Below are 24,154 nucleotides of genomic sequence, written 5' to 3'. Positions count from 1 at the left end.
GCAGTCCTGAGGGAAAAAAACAGAGCTGGAGAAATCAGGCTCCCCACCTCAAACTATACTACAAAGCTACAGTAATCAAGACAGGATGGTAGTGGCAGAAAAAACACAAATACAGATCAATAGTACAGGATTGAAAGCCCAGAGATATACCCACGTACATATGGTCAACTAATCTATGACAATGGAGGCAAGGATATGCAGTGGAAAAAAGACAGTCTCTTCAATAAGTGGTGCTGGTAAAACTGGACAGCTACATGTTAAAGAATGAAATTAGAACACTCCCTAACACCATACACAAAAATAAACTCAAAATGGATTAGAGACCTAAATGTAAGGCCAGATACTATAAAACTCTTAAAGGAAAACATAGGCAGAACACTCTTTGACATAAATCACAGCAAGATCTTTTTTGATCCACCTCCTAGAGTACTGGAAATAAAAACAAAAATTAACAAATGGGACCTAATGAATCTTCAAAGCTTTTGCACAGCAAAGGAAACTACAAACAAAACGAAAAGACAACCCTCAGAATGGGAGAAAATATTTGCAAACAAATCAACAGACAAAGGATTAATCTCCAAAATATATAAACAGCTCATGCAGCTCAATATTAAAAAAAACAAACAACCCAATCAAAAAATGGGCAGAAGATCTAAATAGACATTTCTCCAAAGAAGACATACAGATGGCCAAGAAGCACATGAAAATCTGCTCAACATCACTAATTATTAGAGAAATGCAAATCAAAACTACAATGAGGTATCACCTCACACCAGTTAGAATGGGCATCATCAGAAAATCTGCAAACAACAAATGCTGGAGAGGGTGTGGAGAAAAGGGAGCCCTCTTGCACTGTTGGTGGGAATGTAAATTGATACAGCCACTATGGAGAACAGTATGGAGGTTCCTTAAAAAACTAAAAATAGAATTACCATATGGTCCAGGAATACCACTACTGGGCATATACCCAGAGAAAACCATAATTCAAAAAGACACTTGCACCCCAGTGTTTATTGCAGCACTATTTACAATAGCCAGGTCATGGAAGCAACCTAAATGCCCATCGACAGATGAATGGATAAAGAAGAAGTGGTACATATATACAATGGAATATTACTCAGCCATAAAAAGGAACAAACTGGGTCATTTGTAGAGATGTGGATGGATCTAGAGACTGTCATACAAAGTGAAGCAAGTCAGAAAGAGAAAAACAAATATCACATATCAACGCATATATGTGTGGAACCTAGAAAAATGGTACAGATGAACCAGTTTGCAGGGCAGAAACAGAGACACAGATGTAGAGTACAGACATATGGACACTAAGGGGGGGGGGAGTGGTGGGGGGTGGGTGGTGGTGGTGGGATGAACTGGGAGATTGGGATTGACATATATACACTTATATGTATAAAATAGGTAACTAATAAGAACCTGCTGTATAAAAAAATAAAATAAAATTCAAAAATTTTTTTAAAAATAGAAAGAAAGAAACTGGCACAGAAGCCCATATTGTTGAAGTGACACATCCAAAAATGCACATCTGTGAGTGACAGAGTTGGTGACAGATAATAGTGTTTTCATTCAGAGTTTAATGCTTCTTCTGCTTCACCACGTGTTTCCTTTGTTCTTTTTTAAATAGGATGTGTTGTCAGATTTTGCTTCATTTTTCATAAGGCTATTTGAAAGAAAATAGTAGGGTTTTGATTTTTTTTCCTTCTTGCTACCATAGAGTCTTCTTTGTTGTTAATGAAGATGGCTTTACTTTGAAAGTAAAGGCCAAAACACTTCCCTTTTATTCTATTGCATAAAATGGCTTCACTTTGCCTGCTGCTGGCAAAAATCTGACTAAAAGGCAGTAACAAATAATCAGGAATGCACGACCTTTCCTTATATGCATGTGGTGAGAAATTAAGTGCTCAAATTCAGAAAAAAACATGACTGCCCTGTGCACATTTGTGAATTCAGAATAATCACAATAAAACACAGAATTAATTAAAATACACAGGTTAACGTTGTGACGCATAACTTGCATTATTTCCAGGTTATTATCGGTGCTCTGAGCACTGGAATTTTTCAACTATGATTCAAGCAAAATTGGTTTTAATGATTTCAGTCTAGGTGACTAGCAAAATAAAATAATTAGGAAAAAAGTCTACATATGCACCTGCTTAGCAAAACTACATTTTGATTCAGTATTAGATAAAATAAGTTCTTTATTTATCAATGAATTTTTTACTACATTTTTAATCTAGATTTAAAAACTTCTTGTTTCAGTTTATCTGCTTTAGAAAAGATATCAATCATCTTAATTTATTGCTATTTTTGCCAACTCTATAAATACCAAGGAAAAAAATGAAGCTTATATATGGGGGAATTGGAGAAGTGCTAGAGAGTCTCTCCTACTCACAAAGTTCTTTCATCGTTGGAACAGAAACATACCACTATCCCCAGAAGGCCCCTTCAAGTGTTTATTTATCAACTGTATCATGAACCATATATTAATCCAAGGCTGGACAACTTCCCACAGGTATCACACAACCTCAGAACAATCCTGTGAGACAGGCTTTATTCTCATTTTAAGGATTTTAACTCAGGCTCAGAGAGGTTAAATAACTTGTTCGAAGTCCCACATTTGATACACTGTGGTGCCCGAATACATATCCAGTTCTCTCCTTCCTCTGAAGTTCAGTTCTCTTTCCACCTTAACATATTCCCTCTGCTAAACAGTAATAGTTTATTTAAATACTTAATGCTTTGAATCTAAAGAGACAAGTTATAAGCTAATATATAGTCATTGTGAAGAAGTGGGCCACAGACAGAGTTTTCATACTGAAGATAACAAAATGGCTCTTGCCTTGGGTAGGAAGTCGGGGAGGTAGGGCAGTGGAGCACCTGGGTTCACGAAGAAAATATTTTATTAAATGGAGCAAATCTGATGAAGGACAAAAATGAGAGAGGAAGAAAAGGGAGAGTGAACTCTCAAAGTGAAAAGTATTTTAAAAAATATTCACCCATTTTGCAGATTGTTCCAGGATAGTCATAATTTTAAGGAAACAAACGAGTGCTCACTATTAATTTGAAAGAAGAAAGCACCTTTATAGTGATTTTTTAAAAGTTAAAAACTCCCTGATCAAATTAGGTTGATTCTTCTCCTATTATAAAATACAACAGAAAAACAAAAATGTCTTTATTTTAAGGAATTTCAGTAACAGAAATTGACCATTTAGACTTAGGTATTGCCTTTAAATTCAGTAGAGTTAATTATTTTGAACAGGTTGACCTTCAGTTCTTTAAAATAATTTTGCATATTCTTTTACATTTCAACCATCTTTTAATACGTTGCTTTGAAAAGAATACCATGACATAAATGTAAAATTTTGGGGGGCTACAAACTTTCATATGCATCTTAGCTTCCAAGAGTCTTCTCAGTAAAAGTGAGCAGTCTGTGTCCTGTTTACTTTTTTCTACTACTGAAATCATTTCTTTTTTAGTTTGAAAAATAATGATATATTTGAATTTATCCTTTTTAAGCAGCAAATAATTGGAAATCCAGTATTATTACTGAATTGTGCTGTTATTCATTAGCCAGTTTCATTGGCCCAACAATCTTGAGCACCTACTTTGTGCCAAACACTCTTCTACATACTGAAGGTGCAGCAGAAACAAAACTGACATCTCTGTTCACATGGAGCTTATATCCTAATGGGAAAACTAGATCACAAACACTCACCAACACCATCCCCCCCCCCAATATAATTTGATATCAGATAGTAATAAGTGCTAAGAAGGAAAAGCAGTTTAAAGAGTGAAAGATTCAAAGTGGCTGCTATTTTAGATTGTGTGTTCAGGGAAAACTCTGAGAGGTGAATTTTAGACTGAATGAAAGAAAAGTGAATCCTGCACAGATTCATTGGAAAGCAGAGGCATTGTAAGCCCTAAGATAGAAGTGTGTTGATGTGTTGAACTAGTAAGGAGGCTGGTGGGGCTGCAATCCTGTGAGCCAAGCTGGCTGAGAAGTAAATTCCCTGACATTTGGGTGGAACTTGACTCCTTATCTTCTACTTCTTGGGCCGTATGAGTAACTTCGCAACAATAATCCAATCTTTAATTCTCTCTGCCAACCAGATAGGATTGGGGGCTTATCTGATGGTGTGACCCAAACCTTAATCTCTTAAAGGGTCTGAATCCTTGGTCATACTTCCCAGACTGGGGTTTCTGCATGTGTCTTTTCAGGGAAAGTACTAGAAGGCTCCTGATTGAATGACTCAGGTTCCACACATACTCGTCCCTGGCCGTATAGTATGAAAGCAGCCCTACCTCCTCATGCTGCTCAGGGTCAATCATCCAGACTGGCTTGGAGGCTTCTCCTTTCACCTAATGATCCCTAGACACAAGAAGTGCAAAGTCTCTCGGCAGCAGCTGTAGCTTGTAGTTCGATGGGACCCCTGCCACGGTCCTTTGGCAAAAGTGTATCCCCTTTGCAACCAGGAGCTCCAACCCTACAGAATCCAGAGTCGCAGGGAAGGAAAGCACAAAATCCTCCAGTGGGTCATTGAGAGTATTGGTTTCATCTTTTAATTCTTAATGCACTATCCTCAGAAGCAATCACTGATCTGATTTTTATCACCATAGGTTAGTTTTGCCAATTCTAGAAGCTTATTTAAGTGGAATCACACAATATGTATTCTTTTGTGTCTTGTTTCTTTCACTTCAGATAATATTTTTGTGATCCATCATATCGTTGCATGTTAGTAATGTGTTCCTTTTTATTGTTGAGTAATATCCCATTGTGTGAATATACCATAGCCTATTTATCTGTTCTTCCATTGATGAATGTCTCTGTGTATTTCTAGTTTGTGGCTCATATGGATAAAGCTTTGGACTTTCCTGTACGCAGCTTTTTGTGGGCATAGTTTTCATTATTTAACTTTGTGATCTAATCATCAAATTTCATACATTGGGATAAAACAACAGCAACAAAATAAGACATATATTGTGGGATTTATAGGAAGACATTCTTCTTCATACGTGTCTTAAAGACTTCGTCATGGCATGCATTCATTCAATTTGAAGTCCAAGGAAAGACTGCAGGCCCACTTAGTCACTCACTACGTTTCCTGAAGCACTAGAGTTTCCTTTTGTAGACTGCTATCCAATTATCTACTAGTTGGTCACAGTTTTTCTTTTAAGATCTAAGAGGCTTGAAGCTCAAGGTAATATAGCAGGAGGGAAGGATACACATACACACACACACACACACACACACACACAAAATATACATATATAGAGAAAATTGTTCTATCTCTTCTTTGATAATTGGAAACATTTCAAGTTAGCTACTTCAGAAAAAGTTTTGTCCTTGATCTACCCTTCTTAAGATGTTCTATCACTAGCTTTCTAAAACTATTTCATTTGTATTCTCACTGAATCAAAATTTCTTAAGGAGTCTTGTTTTTCTTTATCTCCCTAGGATGTATTACATTTTTCAGAATGTCTGAGGCTACCTTATTATTATTTCTTATTAAATTACATCCCTCTTCACTTACTTGATAATGCAAGCTGATATGATATCTTTTTTTTTTTTCTGTTTCATTGTTGTTAGTTTTCTGATACAATCTTTAACCTCTCATCAGCATAAGCATGGTTTAATTGAGGTGAAAAATCACCCTTTGCCTGAGCTGCTCTAAGACTATTTTTAGTAAACTTGTTCCTCATTCTGCTAAAAGCAAGAATATAACTATTTCTAATATGTACCCTCCAAAGCCTAGCTCATACGAATACCTTCTTTGCTTCAAGGTTTTGTTTGTTTGTTTTTCAAGTATTTCTTCATTCCTAAAATGCAAAGTCTGTGGTTAATATAGTATAGTTCTGGTAAAATTTTGCTGCAGTTGTTGGAGCTTCTTAGTTTACTGAATGGGTAGAATACTGAGTGTTATCCAATTAAATTATATTAAAGATTAGAGATTTTTGACATATTTTATTATCATAAAACCTTCTGAATCTGTTTAGGAATGATTATTAAAATGAAGACTTCTTTTCAAGGTGGTGGAGCACTGTTTAACCTTTTACTATGGAAACTTCCAAATTAAAAAAAAAAAGTAGAGGGAAGAGTATAATGAACTCCCCCTACCACTCCACGCCCATCACCTGTATCAATTCGTGACCAATTTGTTTCATCTAATTCAAGTAAATTCAAGACATCATATAATTTCATTATTAAGTTGTACTGAACAATATGAGACAAATACTATATCTTTTTGTGTATAGCTCGTCAAATACTGTTGTAATTTTAAATATTCAAAATTTCAGAAAGTGCTGACTCTTGAGCTTAAACTTTATGAAATCACATTTAGCTCATTTAACTAACAGTTGATATATAATGAACTTTATTTATTTATTTATTTATTTTTAAATATCTTTATTGAAGTATAATTGCTTTACAATGGTGTGTTAGTTTCTGCTTTATAACAAAGTGAATCAGTTATACATATACATATGTTCCCATATCTCTTCCCTCTTGCATCTCCCTCCCTCCCACCCTCCCTATCCCACCCCTCTAGGTGGTCACAAAGCACCGAGCTGATCTCCCTGTGCTATGCAGCTGCTTCCCACTAGCTATCTATTTTACATTTGGTAGTGTATATATGTCCATGACACTCTCTCACCCTGTCACATCTCACCCCTCCCCCTCCCCATATCCTCAAGTCCATTCTTTAGTAGGTCTGTGTCTTTATTCCCATCTTGCCACTAGGTTCTTCATGACCTTTTTTTTTTTCTTTTCCCTTAGATTCCATATATATGTGTTAGCATACTGTATCTGTTTTTCTCTTTCTGACTTACTGCACTCTGCATGACAGACTCTAACTCCATCCACCTCATTACAAATACCTCCATTTCATTTCTTTTTATGGCTGAGTAATATTCCATTGTATATATGTGCCACATCTTCTTTATCCATTCATCCGATGATGGACACTTAGGTTATTTCCATGTCCTGGCTATTGTAAATAGAGCTGCAATGAACATTTTGGTACATGACTCTTTTTGAATTATGGTTTTCTCAGGGTATATGCCCAGTAGTGGGATTGCTGGGTCGTATGGTAGTTCTATTTTTAGTTTTTTAAGGAACCTCCATACTGTTCTCCATAGTGGCTGTATCAATTTACATTCCCACCAACAGTGCAAGAGTGTTCCCTTTTCTCCACACCCTCTCCAGCATTTATTGTTTGTAGATTTTTTTGATGATGGCCATTCTGACCAGTGTGAGATGATACCTCATTGTAGTTTTGATTTGCATTTCTCTAATGATTAATGATGTTGAGCATTCTTTCATGTGTATGTTGGCCATCTGTATATCTTCTTTGGAGAAATGTCTATTTAGGTCTTCTGCCCATTTTTGGATTGGGTTGTTTGCGTTTTTGTTATTGAGCTGCATGAGCTGCTTGTAAATCTTAGAGATTAATCCTTTGTCAGTTGCTTCATTTGCAAATATTTTCTCCCATTCTGAGGGTTGTCTTTTGGTCTTGTTTATGGTTTCCTTTGCTGTGCAAAAGCTTTTAAGTTTCATTAGGTCCCATTTGTTTATTTGTGTTCTTATTTCCATTTCTCTAGGAGCTGGGTCAAAAAGGATCTTGCTGTGATTTATGTCATAGAGTGTTCTGCCTATGTTTTCCTCTAAGAGTTTGATAGTGTCTGGCTTTACACTTAGGTCTTTAATCCATTTTGAGTTTATTTTTGTGTATGGTGTCAGGGAGTGTTCTAATTTCATACTTTTACATGTACCTGTCCAGTTTTCCCAGCACCACTTATTGAAGAGGCTGTCTTTTCTCCACTGTATATGCTTGCCTCCTTTATCAAAGATAAGGTGACCTTATGTGCGTGGGTTTATCTCTGGGCTTTCTATCCTGTTCCATTGATCTATATTTCTGTTTTTGTGCCAGTACCAAACTGTCTTGATTACTGTATCTTTGTAATATAGTCTGAAGTCAGGGAGCCTGATTCCTCCAGCTCCATTTTTCATTCTCAGGATTGCTTTGGCTATTCGGGGTCTTTTGTGTCTCCATACAAATTGTGAAGTTTTTTGTTCTAGTTCTGTGAAAAATGCCAGTGGTAGTTTGATAGGGATTGCATTGAATCTGTAGATTGCTTTGGGTAGTAGAGTCATTTTCACAATGTTGATTCTTCCAATCCAAGCACATGGTATATATCTCCATTTATTTGTATCATCTTTAATTTCTTTCATCAGTGTCTTATAATTTTCTGCAGACAGGTCTTTTGTCTCCTTAGGTAGGTTTATTCCTAGATATTTTATTCTTTTTGTTGCAATGGTAAACGGGAGTGTTTTCTTAATTTCACTTTCAGATTTTTCATCATTAGTGTATAGGAATGCAAGAGATTTCTGTGCATTAATTTTGTATCCTGCTACTTTACCAAATTCATTGATTAGCCGTAGCAGTTTTAGGATTCTCTATGTATAGTATCATGTCATCTGCAAACAGTGACAGCTTTACTTCTTCTTTTCCGATTTGGATTCCTTTTATTTCTTTTTCTTCTCTGATTGCTGTGGCTAACACTTCCAAAACTATGCTGAATAATAGTGGTGAGAGTGTGCAACCTTGTCTTGTTCCTGATCTTAGTGGAAATGGTTTCCGTTTTTCACCATTGAGGACAATGTTGGCTGTGGGTTTGTCATATATGGCCTTTATTATGTTGAGGAAATTTCCCTCTATGCCTACTTTCTGCAGGGCTTTTATCATAAATGGGTGTTGAATTTTGTCGAAAGCTTTCTCTGCATCTACTGAGATGATCATATGGTTTTTCTCCTTCAATTTGTTAATATGATGTATCACGTTGATTGATTTGCGTATATTGAAGAATCCTTGCATTCCTGGAATAAACCCCACTTGATCATGGTGTATAATCCTTTTAATGTGCTGTTGGATTCTGTTTGCTAGTATTTTGTTGAGGATCTTTGCATCTATGTTCAGCAGTGATATTGGCCTGTAGTTTTCTTTCTTTGTGACATCTTTGTCTGGTTTTGGTATCAGGGTGACGGTGGCCTCATAGAATGAGTTTGGGAGTGTTCCACCCTCTGCAATATTTTGGAAGAGTTTGAGAAGGACAGGTGTTAGCTCTTCTCTAAATGTTTGATAGAATTCACCTGTGAAGCCATCTGGTCCTGGGCTTTTGTTTTTTGGAAGATTTTTAATCGCAGTTTCAATTTCAGTGCTTGTGATTGGTCTGTTCATATTTTCCATTTCTTCCTGGTTCAGTCTCGGTAGGTTGTGCATTTCTAAGACTCTGTCCATTTCTTCCAGGTTGTCCATTTTATTGGCATAGAGTTGCTTGTAGTAATCTCTCATGATCGTTTGTATTTCTGCAGTGTCAGTGGTTACTTCTCCTTTTTCATTTCTAATTCTATTGATCTGAGTCTTCTCCCTTTTTCTCTTGATGAGTCTGGCTAATGGTTTATCAATTTTGTTTATCTTCTCAAAGAACCAGCTTTTAGTTTCATTGATTTTTGCTATTGTTTCCTTCATTTCTTTTTCATTTATTTCTGATCTGATCTTTATGATTTCTTTCCTTCTGCTAGCTTTGGGGTTTTTTTGCTCTTCTTTCTCTAATTGCTTTAGGTGCAAGGTTAAGTTCTTTATTCGAGATGTTTCCTGTTTCTTGATGTAGGCTTGTATTGCTATAAACTTCCCTCTTAGAACTGCTTTTGCTGCATCCCATAGGTTTTGGGTTGTCGTGTCTCCATTGTCATTTGTTTCTAGGTATTTTTTGATTTCCCCTTTGATTTCTTCAGTGATCACTTCGTTATTAAGCAGTGTATTGTGTAGCCTCCATGTGTTTGTATTTTTTACAGATCTTTTCCTGTAATTGATATCTAGTCTCATAGCGTTGTGGTCGGAAAAGATACTTGATACGATTTCAATTTTCTTAAATTTACCAAGGCTTGATTTGTGACCCAAGATATGATCTATCCTGGAGAATTTTCCATGAGCACTTGAGAAGAATGTGTATTCTGTTGTTTTTGGGTGGAATGTCATATAAATATCAATTAAGTCCATCTTGTTTAATGTATCATTTAAAGCTTGTGTTTCCTTATTTATTTTCATTTTGGATGATCTGTCCATTGGTGAAAGTGGGGTGTTAAAGTCCCCTACTATGATTGTGTTGCTGTCGATTTCCCCTTTTATGGCTGTTAGTATTTGCCTTATGTACTGAGGTGCTCCTATGTTGGGTGCATAAATATTTACAATTGTTATACCTTCCTCTTGGATCGATCCCTTGATCATTATATAGTGTCCTTCTTTGTCTCTTGTAATAGTCTTTATTTTAAAGTCTATTTTGTCTGATATGAGAATTGCTACTCCAGCTTTCTTTTGATTTCCATTTGCATGGAATAACTTTTTCCATCCCCTCACTTTCAGTCTGTATGTGTCTCTAGGTCTGAAGTGGGTCTCTTGTAGACAGCATATATATGGGTCTTGTTTTTGTATCCATTCAGCCAGTCTGTGTCTTTTGGTGGGAGCATTTAATCCATTTACATTTAAGGTAATTATCGATATGTATGTTCCTATTCCCATTTTCTTAAATATTTTGTGTTTGTTATTGTAGGTGTTTTCCTTCTCTTGTGTTTCTTGCCTAGAGAAGTTCCTTTAGCGTTTGTTGTAAAGCTGGTTTGGTGGTGCTGAACTCTCTCAGATTTTGCTTGTCTGTAAAGGTTTTAATTTCTCCATCACATCTGAATGAGATCCTTGCTGGGTAGAGTAACCTTGGTTGTAGGTTTTTCTCCATCATGACTTTAAGTATATCCTGCCACTCCCTTCTGGCTTGCAGAGTTTCTGCTGAAAGGTCAGCTGTTAACCTTATGGGGATTCCCTTGTGTGTTATTTGTTGAAATTTATTTTTAAATGATAATTACTATAATGATATCCTGCCACCTTAATTTAATATTTTGTCATAGGAGGGAATATATAGTTTCATTAATAGGACACAATGCATATTCGTCCTTTAACTGATTCAAGAATCAGCTAAAGTATTACTACCTTAGGAAATTATTTCTTATCCTCTGAGCAAATTATATTTTATCTTACACTTCTTTGCTCTATGTAATACTCTGATTTTAACACTATTGTTTTTACCATTACTTTATTCAATTTGTATTGTTGTTAATTGAATATTACATGTATTCAAATATCACGTATGGAAAGCTGGAGATAGACATTGTGAATCCATAATGAACAAAAACCAGGTTTAATCTGTTTGACAGGAAGATGCATAAAAGGGAGCTGTGCAATACTCTGAGTTAAGTACAACTATAGAGATAAGTACAAGTTATTATGAAAGCAACAAGGAGGACGATGAACTAGACTGGAATAATCAAGAAGCCTTCCTGGAGGAGGAATGCATGAGTCTTAATATCTGAATAATAGTTTCCTGGGTAATGAGGTGCAAAAGAAATGACATGAGAAAAGGCATAGAGATGAGAAGTGATATGATGGGTGTGTGTACTGAGAGTGAGAGTGAAGGCCATTACAACTAGGGCGGTGCTGCTAGAGTCAAGCCTGAGGCAGGAAGTGTACTAGACAAAACCCAAGAAGTACGACGGGCTGAATCTTTTCCAAGAGGGAAGCAAGGTGCATGCCCTGTAACTGAATAATGTAGTCAAATATAGGGGAAAATATATTAAAATTATTGATATTTAATTTTTTCTTGTACCTTTTAAAAATTTATATTTTTGCATGTTGTATATGTGTTTACATGTATAATGGATTAACATATATTATGTAGGCAGAGAGAGTGAATACTCAAATTATTTTACTCATCAGAAAAGTTTGGAGGCCACTGTTGTTGATCCTAGATGTCCTCATATGACTTACTAAGGAATCTGAACTTCATCCGAGGTCATGAGAAACCTAGGAACATGACCAGTGGTAAGTGAGAAGGTCTGATTTGCATTTTAACTAAGTTGCCCTGATAGTGGTGAGAATGGGTTTGAGGAAGATAAAACTGTAGGAAGGGAAACCATTTAGGAGGCTGTTGCAACCATTCAGAAGAGATGGTAAGGACCTGAATGAAACTGTATGTGCAGATTGAAAAAAATAAATAAATAAAAGGAGTTAAAACATGCGGGACTTGGTGATTCATTGGATGTGGTGGTAAATAGATGCAGAAGGGATCAAGGGCAATGCTCAGATCTTCGGGTGATAAGGAGTCTGTTCCCCCCATCAACTTAGAGCACAGAGTGGATTTAGGGCAGCTCTGGTAGGTTTATCTTCTGACATACTGAATTAGAACCTTTTTATGGCATGAAGGCATGCAGCCATGCTAGGTTATTCATTCACTGAGCTTCTATATCATTACAGTCCAAATTAATGCACTGGCTTCTCAGGAGCTAACTAGGAAGATTTTATGGAGCCTTCCTTTTAATGTACTCTCAGTATGGGTTGAGAAACAACTGTGATTTACTATAAAATGATAGGTGATGTAGATGACTACCAAGTACTTACAAGAGGGTGATTGGTTCTCTGGGAAGATTGAAGGAGGCTTCTTGGTCATTTTGGTATCCCCTAGAATACATCTAGCCTTCAAAAAGTATTGATATACATTTTAAAAAAATTTTTAGCAAGAACTTGTTCATTGTGCTTTTTTCTGAAAGCTCAGAACACTTTTTTTTTTAACATCTTTATTGGAGTATAATTGCTTTACAATGGTGTGTTAGTTTCTGCTGTATAACAAAGTGAATCAGCTATATATATATACATCCATCCCCACATCTCCTCCCTCTTTCGTCTCCCTCCCGCCCTCCCTATCCCACCCCTCTAGGTGGACACAAAGCACCAAGCTGATCTCCCTGTCAGAGCACATTTATATACTGTGTTTTATTATCATGTTAGCTATGATTCAATAACAGTACAGTCAAACTGGAAAATAATTATATCACAAGATTCTTAAACATCTATCTGTCATATGATATATGTGATATGCATAGACATTTAAGACAGCCATTGAGGACAGAAATTTTATTGATTTTTTAACAGTGTTAATAATAACTCTTTTCTACTCTGAAAATAAAATGTTTTTTTGCCTGCCTTTTAAGTACAATAAACACTGACAATGTCAAGTAATCTTTAGAGCAAATTTTCTGTATAACTTTTAATAGTAAACTTAACTTTGCCTTCCTGAAAATATGGGATGTCACTATGCATCCAAATCAATGTTAACTTTTAATATAAATAATTCATAGCTAGTTGGCTTTGAAAATATATAGCAATGCCGAGTGTTTGCTTTCAATAAATTTTCTGTTTTTGTTATTTCCTTGGATGATAATAATTCATATTAGATGTTTGTCCTTTTACAGAGGAAATATTAAAATATTTTCTGTCTAGTTTCACATTTATAAAGATGGTAGTATGTTAAACTAAAACGACATTAAAACTTCAAAAGCATACAAAATTGCCAAATTTATTAGTTAGTATACCTTTCATTTTGTTGTATACTCTGTATTTTTAATTTTAATAGTTGATACTTTATTATGTATATTATGCACTAGACATTAAGTACTGTAACAAAGCATTTATTTACTTATCCTCACAGCAACTCTATTATTCCCAATTTACATATTGGGAAACTGAACGGAAAGATTAAGGAACTTTCCCATGTCATAGAGCCTTTAAGTAGTAGAACTGGGATCTATAACTCAGGAAATCAGGACACAGTATGCAAGATGTTAGCTATTATGCTACATTCCTCTCTTTAGTAAACTTCTTAAGTAAGGAAATTTTTTTTTTCCACCAGAGGTAATGAAGAAAAAAAAATCCAAACTTATTTGCTGGAAAATCCTGTGTTTTTAAAGTTTATACTCCATCTTTGTCTGATTTATTAATTTGAGGTATAATATAGAAATCAAGCATTTGAGGAACAAGATTTCTGCCTTTTCCCTATTCAAAAATAAAAATGGTACAAAATGACATTGTTTTCTGAAACAGGTTGATAGTTTCCTGAATAAATGTCTGAGTAGGTGTCCCCTGAAGATGTATCTACTCAACATGCTGTCTCAATTTTATAGCTTAGTTTTGGAAGTCTAAAACAGAATAAATTAAAACAATTTCTCCTTGGAGCTGCCATCGGTCCTCTCCAAATGTGAAAAAGATGAGAGCATGACAGGACATTTTAGTTCTCATATGTTACCTGAAAGTCAAAATTAGGCACCCAAGGGCTGTGAGAACTAACTTAATGCATATGAAAAACAGCACAGTGCAATTGCTTTGAAGAGAAAAAACAGTGAACGCTTAAGAAAATGTGAAAGATTCTTTTTGTAACCCTGAGAGGAAACAGTTCAAAACCTGAAACTGGAATTGCTTTTATAATAAGTATGTTTAATGCAAATTTCATTCAGGACACAAAAGCTAGGCAGGCATATATTTCTTACTTGATAAAAGAGTAATTTAAAAGAGAATGTACATTATCTAAGGTTTCATAACATTGTACCTTAAGGGGATTAAGATATCTAAAACCAAAAAAAAAAAAGATATCTAAAACCTTTGAAGTCTGCAGATTTTATTTTATTTACTCACAAGATGGAGTTCTTGCTGATTTGTTACTGTAGGAAAATTGCCCATTAGTGTTTGTATTGATTTGCCTTTCTCAAAATGAAAGAAACAAATGTAATTCATTAGCACTTTATTATTGAATCCCTTTTAATATGGAATATCAAGAACTTGGGTCATTATTAACCTGCAAAATATTTGAAAAAATGATTTCAAAACTGGAAAAGAATAGAAAGTACAACTTAATTCTTATCTGTTCCCAGGCATCTGATAATTCAGAACTGGCTGTCGTCACAGCTTTTGTTCACAGCTCTTCCTGAAATGATCTTGTTGTTCCCCCACTCCTGTTACGAAGGTGATTGCATTTATTAAATTGGTTCTTTCTCTAAACTAGGTTTCTAGGAACTATACTGTGTATCTCTCCCAATCCAAATGCTCTCCAGTCTTCAAGGATCAGCCAAAGCCTCACTTCTTCCATGAAATCTTCCCTGATGACCTTGACTTCGACCTTGCTTTCCTCTCAGTTTCTATAGCATCATAGTCTGCTCCAGAGGTTTCAACTGGTGCACCATGGCACAGAGTGTGCCAAAAATGGGGCACAACTGGAAAGTAGAAGCTGCACTGGTAGTACTAAACCTTTCATTTTTATCAGACAACTTACTAGTTAAACAAAAAGAGATCTCACTCTTTATTTATTTATTTAGTTAGTTATTTTATTAAAATTATTTACTTATAAAGAATATATATTATTACTATATTACATATTATGACTGAATACATTAGAAAATATATACCCAAATAGAAATTTTAAAAGGATAAGGGACAAAAAGTAAAAACTATAATTTTAACATTTTCTTGCACTGCTTTGGATTTTCTTAATTTTCCTAGTTGTTCCCTAGAGTGTGTTTACTCAACTTTGATGTGACTTGTCTATAACATACGATTTGATATATTAAAACATGTATATGTTTTATATATATTTTATATATATATAATATCTTACCTAGTTCTAAGAATCATTTTATGTAGCTTCCCCAAAATGCAGTAATTTCAATGAGATGAACAATTAAGATGGAACACATGAGTGCCAAGAGAAAAATTAGGGAAAAAGAAACATGAAACGAGAGATAAAATCACATTGTAAAAGTCTATATTTTTGCTAGAAGTTTGCAGCAAATTTAATTTTTATATTTCTAACAACCAGTGCAGGAAGAGGAACATAATCAATTTCAGGGCTCACAATGTCTATATAATCGAAAAAGAAAAGAAAAAAAGCAAATCAAGCAAAGAATACATACCTGTAGCCTAGGATACAAACATAGTTCAGTAAAAGCCAGCTTATTGGGAATGGAGAAGGATCAAAGCAAAGTAATCTCCCTATAAGCTACCTTATAATTTGACCTGATTCAGGCATAGATTGAAGAACAGTAATTTCTAACAGATCTGGGGCCCGTGGCATATCAGAATCAAGTAAACAAATTTTTTTAAATTTTTTTTTTTTCAAGTTAAAGCCCTCCCCAAACTGGAGAAAAAAAATACCTCCCACAAAGCTGATATTCTGGAGGTTATATCAAGCTCTTTTCCTCCCCTTCTCCCCTTGAAAAATCCCTTTGGCAAAGAGACATTAATAACAATGAGATTGTAATGGGGGTTACGGTGGGATGTGGTGGGGAGTAGCATTTTATAATAGAAATCTGCTTCTCAAGATCTTGGACCCTGTTAAATTACAAGTGTTTTTCTTCTTATCTGTACCTTTGACAGGTGAACTAGTAATTCTCAACCTGCAAATTACCCCAGACTAAGCAATTTAAAATCTCTGAGGCGTGACTGCATCTTCAGTATTCTTTTAAAACTTCCCCGGGCAATTCTAATGGGCAGCCAGCCATTTGAGAGCTAAGAAATTTAAATTATTTGAAGGCTGACCTGTTGCTGAGAATGGGAGCAATGATTAGAGAGGGCTTCTTTTTGATGAGTGGCTAACCAGAAAGGGGAGGGAATGATAAATTGAGATGAGAGAGGAGGGAAGGAGCCGAGGATAAGGTGTGAGGCTGGGGCCCAATATGAAGCTGCCGCTGAAAAAAAGCCTGTGGTGGGGTGGCCAGGGCACCTTTTAGAATAAGGACATTTGATTTTCAATTTGAAGCTTTTATGTTGCGATAATAAATCTTCATATCCCATGCCTCCATGAATTCTATTGCGCTGTTTGTATTTCAAGCTTGTATGTATAGTTCTGCACGTGATATGGGTGGGAGAGTAAGACATGGATTAAGGAGAAAAAACTGAGTCCTGTATCTGGGCTGAAATGACACAGAACAGAAACAAAATATTACTTTGAGGCACATGATGATTAGAAAATACAGGAATGATATGACAAAGTGTCTTCTTTCCAAATATTAGAGAAGATGATTTTTGAAAGTATAAAAAACAGAGTTTGAATTAGAGGTAACTGTCATATCTGTCAAAGTTTTAGAATAAAAATCAGTTTGGAAACCATAGTCTTAGCTAAACTAGAGGAATTAATGGATGTGTGGCTTTAAGGCAGCCTTTGAGAATGCAGAAACAATTTATTTTGGGGCCTGTCTGTTAAGGTCACTGCTGATAAGTAGCAAAAAAATAAAAAAAATTTTAAAAAGCCAGTAAACACATGGAGAATGCTTATATTTGACTTTAAAATGAGAAAGGTGTCAGCAACCAGCTCATCTGAAAGTGGTAGCAAATAATTGAAGTCCAAGTAAGAGTTGGTGGTTAGAGTGGGGAGAGGGACATTGTTCATCTTGATTGCGGCAGAGTTAAAGTGCAGGTTCAGTGTAAGCATTGATACCAACAGCTTGTATTGGCTCCATACAGCCAAATCTTATTTGTATATAAAAACAAAAGTTAAAAATATAACAACAAAATCCTGACAGCTTTCTCTATAAGGTAGTAAGGAGTGTATCTGTTGACAATAGTTGAATAGCTATAGGTAAAACATTCTCTAGAACCCAACACTGAAGTTTATCAAGAAACCAGAACACACTTTGTATAGAATTCTCCATAAGTTAACTTTTGGGATTGAGCATAACTGTCTATTTTTAAAGTATGGGATAGAGTATAATGGGTCCAGCAGGATAGAAACAAAAAAACTGAGTAGATAAATTGAGCTAGTCAAATTTGTAAATTTTAGTACTTTGGAATTGTCCTTAAGTAATTTTTTTTTTTTGTAAATAAAATTTTATTGGAATACAGCCATGCCCATTTAGTTACATATTTTTATTTATTTATTATTGATGTATAGTTGATTTACAATATTATGTTAGTTTCAGATAGATATCATAGTGATTCAATATTTCTATAAATCATACTCCATGTAGTTATTATAAAATAGTGGCTATAATTCCCTGTGCTGTATAATATATCCTGTTACTAATGTATTTTATACATAGTAGTTATCTCTTAATCCCATACCTCTATCTTGCCCCTCCCCACTTTCCTCTTGCCACTGGTATCCACTAGTTTGTTTTCTATATCTGTGAGTCCATTTCTGTTTTGCTATATACATTCTTTTATTTTTTAGATTCCATATTTAAATGATAACACAGAGTATTTGTATTTCTCTGTCTGACTTATTTCACTAAGCATACTACTCTAGTCATTTGCTTTTTTTATCTAACAAGGTAAACACTGTGAACCAAGGTAAATAAGCATGGTGGCTAGTTCCTGGAAATGAGAGAATCTAGAATTTCTTGCATGTTCTTCTGTAGTAGGAGGTCTTCATGGTTGAATCAGCCAGATATGAAGAGGGTGGTGGAGTTCAACAGTAGTTGTAGAAGGTCTATAGTGTAGATTATAATTTCGGGGAAAATTGTTTCAGATAATTAATTAATGTATTAATGTATTAAAATAAGCCCTACCTACTAAAGCCATCCTATGACTCAGCAATTCTACCTCTGTTTATGTACCCAACAGAAGTGACACTGTATGTCCTCTGTAAGACACGGATGAGAATGTTCATATCATTGTTCATAATAGCCAGAAATTGAACACAATCTGAGTGTCCAAAATAGGTACATAATTTATAATTATATGTTACTTATTGTCATATGTCTTAGGATAGTTTATTTTAAATTCAACTCCAGAAGTAAAATCTACGATTTCAGGGACCGTCATGTTCAACACTGTACTCCTATGCCTATATGGATGCTTAGCATGCACTAAGTATTTTGTAAATATCTGTTGAATGGGGATAATTAATGTTAAAAAAATCATATTTTGGAATAAGTGTCAGAACACAGTTATGATAGTCTTTCTTCCCTTTCTGTCTTTATATGTATTTCCACTTTGTATCTTTAAGGTTTGTTGTAAAATTTTATCATCTTTCCACCTTATTCTATTACAATTAAAACACTCTTGACCTACCTTATGTATATTTTACAGATATTCCCAGATATTAGAAGACATATTCTTATATCTTAGCGAACTTATTCCATTTAGAGCATGGAGGTGTGCAATGTATATGTGAAAAATAAGGAAAGGAGATTTGGATGAGAATGAGTGATTTAATTATTCTAACCTCTTGGTCGTCCTTAATGCACCACTACATGATTGATTTGCTTGTTAATATCCCAAATATAAGTAATAAAAGAATATGAAGAAACATCTCCGTTCCTTCAGTGCTGTAATCTAGTGGATTTGACCATGTAGAGATAGCCTCAGCATTACAAATTAATCTATTATTCACATAGTGAATATTCATGAAATGTCTACTGCACTTGTGACTGCCTTGGTAAATGTTGGGTCTATTGTAGTCCCTACCTATGATATATCTCACAGTCAATTTCTAAGAAGAAATGCAAAGATGCAATTTCAGCTCAATATGATAATGAAAGTATGCACAAGATGTAGTGGCATATGTGAAAAAAATGCTTTCTAATTATACTAAATAAAATTTTGCAGGACTGGCAAAACTATTAGAGAGAAATAGAAAAGTAACAGTCACATAAATATTTAGTGTCCTTTTTTTCTAATACTTGTGAAGACTGTTGTTAGTGTCTTCTTTGAACTCATAAAAATGCTTGTCTTTACTACTTATATGCTGCTCCTGCTACACTATTGTGAATTGTTAGTCATTTTTCATGTGCATACCTTCTGTTCCTTAATTAGCTTATAAAGTTTCTCACAGTAAGAGCTTTGTCTTCCTTGTATACCCTCCCAACCAGTCTTTGTACAGCACACCACATTCATTCACTTATTCACCAGATGTTTACTTTGAGCTTACTATGTACCAGGCACTACTCTAGGTGCCAGGGATCAGGCAGTGAGCAAAATTAAGTCCCGGCCCTCAAAGAGATTATATTTCTGTGAGACAATACAGACACTAAACAAACAAACCAATAAATATGTAATGTGTTTGACAGTAATAAACGCTACAGAGAAAAATAGGTTTGTAAGGGAAATGGAGCATGGCAAGGAAATAATTTCTGTGGAGAGTAGTCAGGGAAAGTTTCAGTAAGAAGGAATATTTGAGCTAAGACAGAGCTGTGCAGATAGCTGGGAAAAGAACATTCCAAGCAGAAGAAAAAGTGATGTAAAGAGCCTTAGACTGAACAGCATTTGGTTTGTTTTAGGACGAGGAAGGTCTTATTACTAGAGGGGGGAGAGTAGAAGGATAGTAGGTGAAAGAGACTTGAAGGATGTGGGTAGATCTTGAAGATCTTGGGAAGGAACTTTACTTTTACATTGGATGAGATGGAAAATGATTAGAAAGTTTGAGTGGAGAGAAATTATCTTATTTACTTTTTAATAGGGCGACAGTGGACCCTCAGTAGAGAAAAGGCTCATGAGGAAAGGGAGTCCTGAGGCAAAAGTGGAAGCTGGAACTAAGTTAGAGGTTATTGCAATACTTCAGACAAGAGTTAATAATGGGTTGGATTATGTTATAAGTAGAGAGTGTGAGAAGTGGTGGGATGAGGGATCTGATTTGAAAGAAGAATAAAAAGAGCCAAAATATTTGGTTGTAGGTTGAAGATGAGAGTAGTTGGTGATGGATTAGAAGTGAAGTGTGAGGAAAAGTGATCAAGGACAATATGAGGTTTTTAGCCCAAGAAACAAAGGATGGAGGTGCCTTCCATCATACCACCATGGCATGGGGAGCTGCCATATGGAAGACTGGGAGAGAAGTATGTTTCAGGCAGAAATCCAAAATTTGTCTTTTGCAATCAAGATTGCCTTTTCTTACATACAAGTGGAGATACAATGTAGGCAGCTGGATATATGGATCTAATGTTAGCAGAAGAGAATAGGACTCTTCATATAATACTTAATATTTATACAAAAATGATGCTTATTTTTGTTGATTGATTCACTCTTTCAATCATGAAAACATATCAACTGATAGTTTGACAAAATTGGAAAAATGAAACAAGTCCTTGCTTTCCAGATATATATATGGAAATGGTATCTCTGCTCTGATTCACGCAAGTGTGTATCTGACTTAACCATTGTTGGCAACAGGGGCTATTTGGAATTCTTCCCCAGACAGGTAGTAGAATTTAGACTATATTTCATTTGAAACAGAATCCCCAAACTTACTGATAAATGGCTTTATTATGCTAATTGATTTTTCTTTATTTCCATAGTCTCTGTGCCAGATGGAAATTATATTGGTCTTAAAGGATTTGTTCTTCAAATGGCCATGTAGGTCACAACACAAACACTTACTTAGTTGGTGGCAAATTTATTATTTAATGATTTGTCCCCAGTGTCTTTCTAGTGGCTGTATTTAACATCATTGATCTATAATTGCTACCCTTTATGAATATGCATGCACATATATTTCATTTATAGTCTTTAGGCACATTTTTCATTCAAATATTCAAAAAGCACTGTTATTTAAAGACTCTATGATAGCATAGAGCCATTCTTCAAGTATTCTTAAGCCCATTTGTACAAAGAGAGTTTGAAAAAGAATGCACAGGGTTTGTAGTTGACATTTGGGAAACTAGTACCTCAGAAGGAATAATTAGTTGATAAGGTATTTTTAAGGCTTTATACATTTTGAATGACCTTATACATAAAACACCCTTGATATATTTAAAATGCCCTTATGTTTCTTGCCATTCTCTCTCTACATTGAGACTTTGTTGATTATCCCCAGTAGTATTCTCTTTATATGTAGAGAACTCAGACATAAGAATAGATGTTAAAAGAAAAACTGTAGTCCAAAATAATTTGGTTTGATATCAAGATTGCAAATTCATGGGGGATAACTATTTATTGAGTTAAAATGAATAGGAAAATGAAGGAAAAAAAAAAAAAGGATGTGATAGACTATTTCCACATATATTTCAAAAATGCTTTAAAACATTTGACTAGGTTCTCTCATGTGGTTTTAATATCTTTCTTACCATTTTTATTAGTAAATTTTCCTGAAGAACACTTATACACCAGCACACCCAGGATGATAACCCCCAAAATGCTGATGCAATGTGCTCCTAATACGTATATTGACACCTTTTATAGTGTGTTTGTGTATGTTTTTTTTCTTTCTGTTTTATCCATAGAAAATGATACCATCTACTGGACAGACATGGGCTTCAATAAAATTAGCCGAGCTAAAAGAGATCAGACTTGGAAAGAAGATATCATCACCAATGGCTTGGGAAGAGTGGAAGGGATAGCTATTGACTGGATTGCTGGTATCATCCATGGCTTTCTCTGTTTTTGTTTCACACCTATATTGTTAGTGGCTCAATCTGCTTCATAAAAATGCTGTTTCTGACTCATAACAGGTTTTTTTTGTACTTCTAGCCACAGGGGTAAATAGCCTCTTTTGCTTTTGGCTTCATTCTTTCTAATGCTTTTGAGCCTTTGGATAAGTGTTTTTATGTAGAAGTAGATTATGTAGTATTAACTTTGCCCAGATCTCCTGAGAGCCCCACGAGGCTGGTAAACAAAAGTGTTAGAAGTTCTCTTTTGCCTGAAGCCAGTAGAAAATGAAAATAGAGCCCTTCCTCAGGTGAGAGAAATTTCAATTTATTTTTAACATATAAATGTATCATTATATGGTTTAAACCATAGACATGTGAGATTAAGAAGTATTTGCATATTAGTTTATTTATAGCTTTCTGCTTAGGAACTGCACATATTAAAAAAGAATATAGGAAGTAAATGATTTCTTAATAGTCATGTGACTGCTCAGAAAGTTAATTTTCACTGAATTAATAAGTTTTTCTCATAATTGTATTATAAACATGTCTGTATTTCTTCTAGGTAACATATATTGGACGGATCATGGTTTCAACTTAATTGAAGTTGCAAGACTCAGTGGCTCTTTTCGTTATGTAATTATTTCCCAAGGCCTGGATCAACCAAGATCTATAGCTGTGCACCCAGAAAAAGGGTAAATTTAACGTTTACATATATTTTGGGGGTTTTAAGTGACTTAAATTTCGTTAAAAGAAAAATCTAGAAATTGATATTAATATTTATTTTTAGTCATAATGTCTGAAACAAGTCTCAAAAATATCTTACCTAAGCAGAAGGAAAAGTTTATTCTCACTTTGTCATGTATATTTCAGTACATATTTGATGGGTTCATATTTATTATGCCGTTCTTTAATGTGTGTGTAAATCCAAATGATACACCAACATTTTTCTAGATTATCACTTTAAAGTTCTGCCCTAGAACTGTTTACATATTAGGTACTCAATTTTTTGCCAAATGAATGAAAGAACAATTTGATAGCCAAACTCGTTCTCCAATATTTCTAAAGCTTCAATTTCCATTTATGTATCTATAATTGCCATATCAACATGTTCATCCCAAGTTTTTTTTTTCCTTCTTCTTCTTCTTCTTGAGATCCAGATAAGTATGTCTACCTGTCTTCTTGACAGTACCATTTTTCCATTTGGACACCCAAACTGTACATATCTAACATTGAAATGAATTCGAATTTTTTCTTCCAGATATTATCAATCTACCACCCTCCATCTTCACTACCTCCACCCTGATTAAATCTGTTTTTGCGCTACACAGATACCCCTGCAATAACTTCCCGATTGCTCTTCTAACCTCACCAGAGTCCAAAATTTCTGTTACGATTCTTCTTAATCAGGCCCTATGTAAATTTTCAGCCTCAAACTCCTGCTCCTGACTCTTTGCTATCTCAGTCTCTGTTGAACTTAGTTTTTTGAAATGTTTTCAAATATTTCCTATTCTCTTCCACTCTCAGTCTTTGAACAGCTTCTTCCCTTTACCTGCAATGTTCTCCTTCTTACTTTCACCTTGATAAATTTTATTTATCTTTTCCTGGTTTTGCAAACAGACATTCTGTTATATGACACCAAAGCACCTAGTACTTTCATTTTTATAAATTATATTTGCTTATTTATATTTATTTGCTTTACTGTACTATGCACTGTTTTTCACTGGACTGGGTAATGTCTGTATTCTTTAGTAAAACTCGATGAGAAGAGCCATGTGTGTTTGGTTTATTTCTCTATCCTCAGAGCTTGGTACAGTGGTTGGTAAGGAATAAGCTGTTGACTGATACAATAATAAAAATCAGTCCTATTATAAAATTTTATATTACTCCTCACTAATGTGTTTCTTGCATTGCTAT

The 24,154-nt window shown here is 34.9% G+C and overlaps 1 protein-coding gene across 1 annotated transcript in view; it reads left to right on the top strand.

Moving 5' to 3' along the window:
* LRP1B (LDL receptor related protein 1B) overlaps positions 1-24,154 on the top strand; it is a 1,885,740-nt gene that overhangs the window by 1,346,993 nt on the left and 514,593 nt on the right. Inside the window, exons 37-38 of the mRNA XM_082465229.1 lie at positions 22,094-22,228; positions 22,803-22,932. Coding sequence (XP_082321355.1) covers positions 22,094-22,228; positions 22,803-22,932 — 265 coding nt within the window. The remainder of the gene's footprint in view (positions 1-22,093; positions 22,229-22,802; positions 22,933-24,154) is intronic.

Source organism: Balaenoptera physalus (assembly GCF_965194825.1).
Source record: "Balaenoptera physalus genome assembly, chromosome: 6".
Taxonomy (NCBI): Eukaryota; Metazoa; Chordata; class Mammalia; order Artiodactyla; family Balaenopteridae; genus Balaenoptera; species Balaenoptera physalus.
This window is presented reverse-complemented; position numbering and strand designations above follow the sequence as displayed.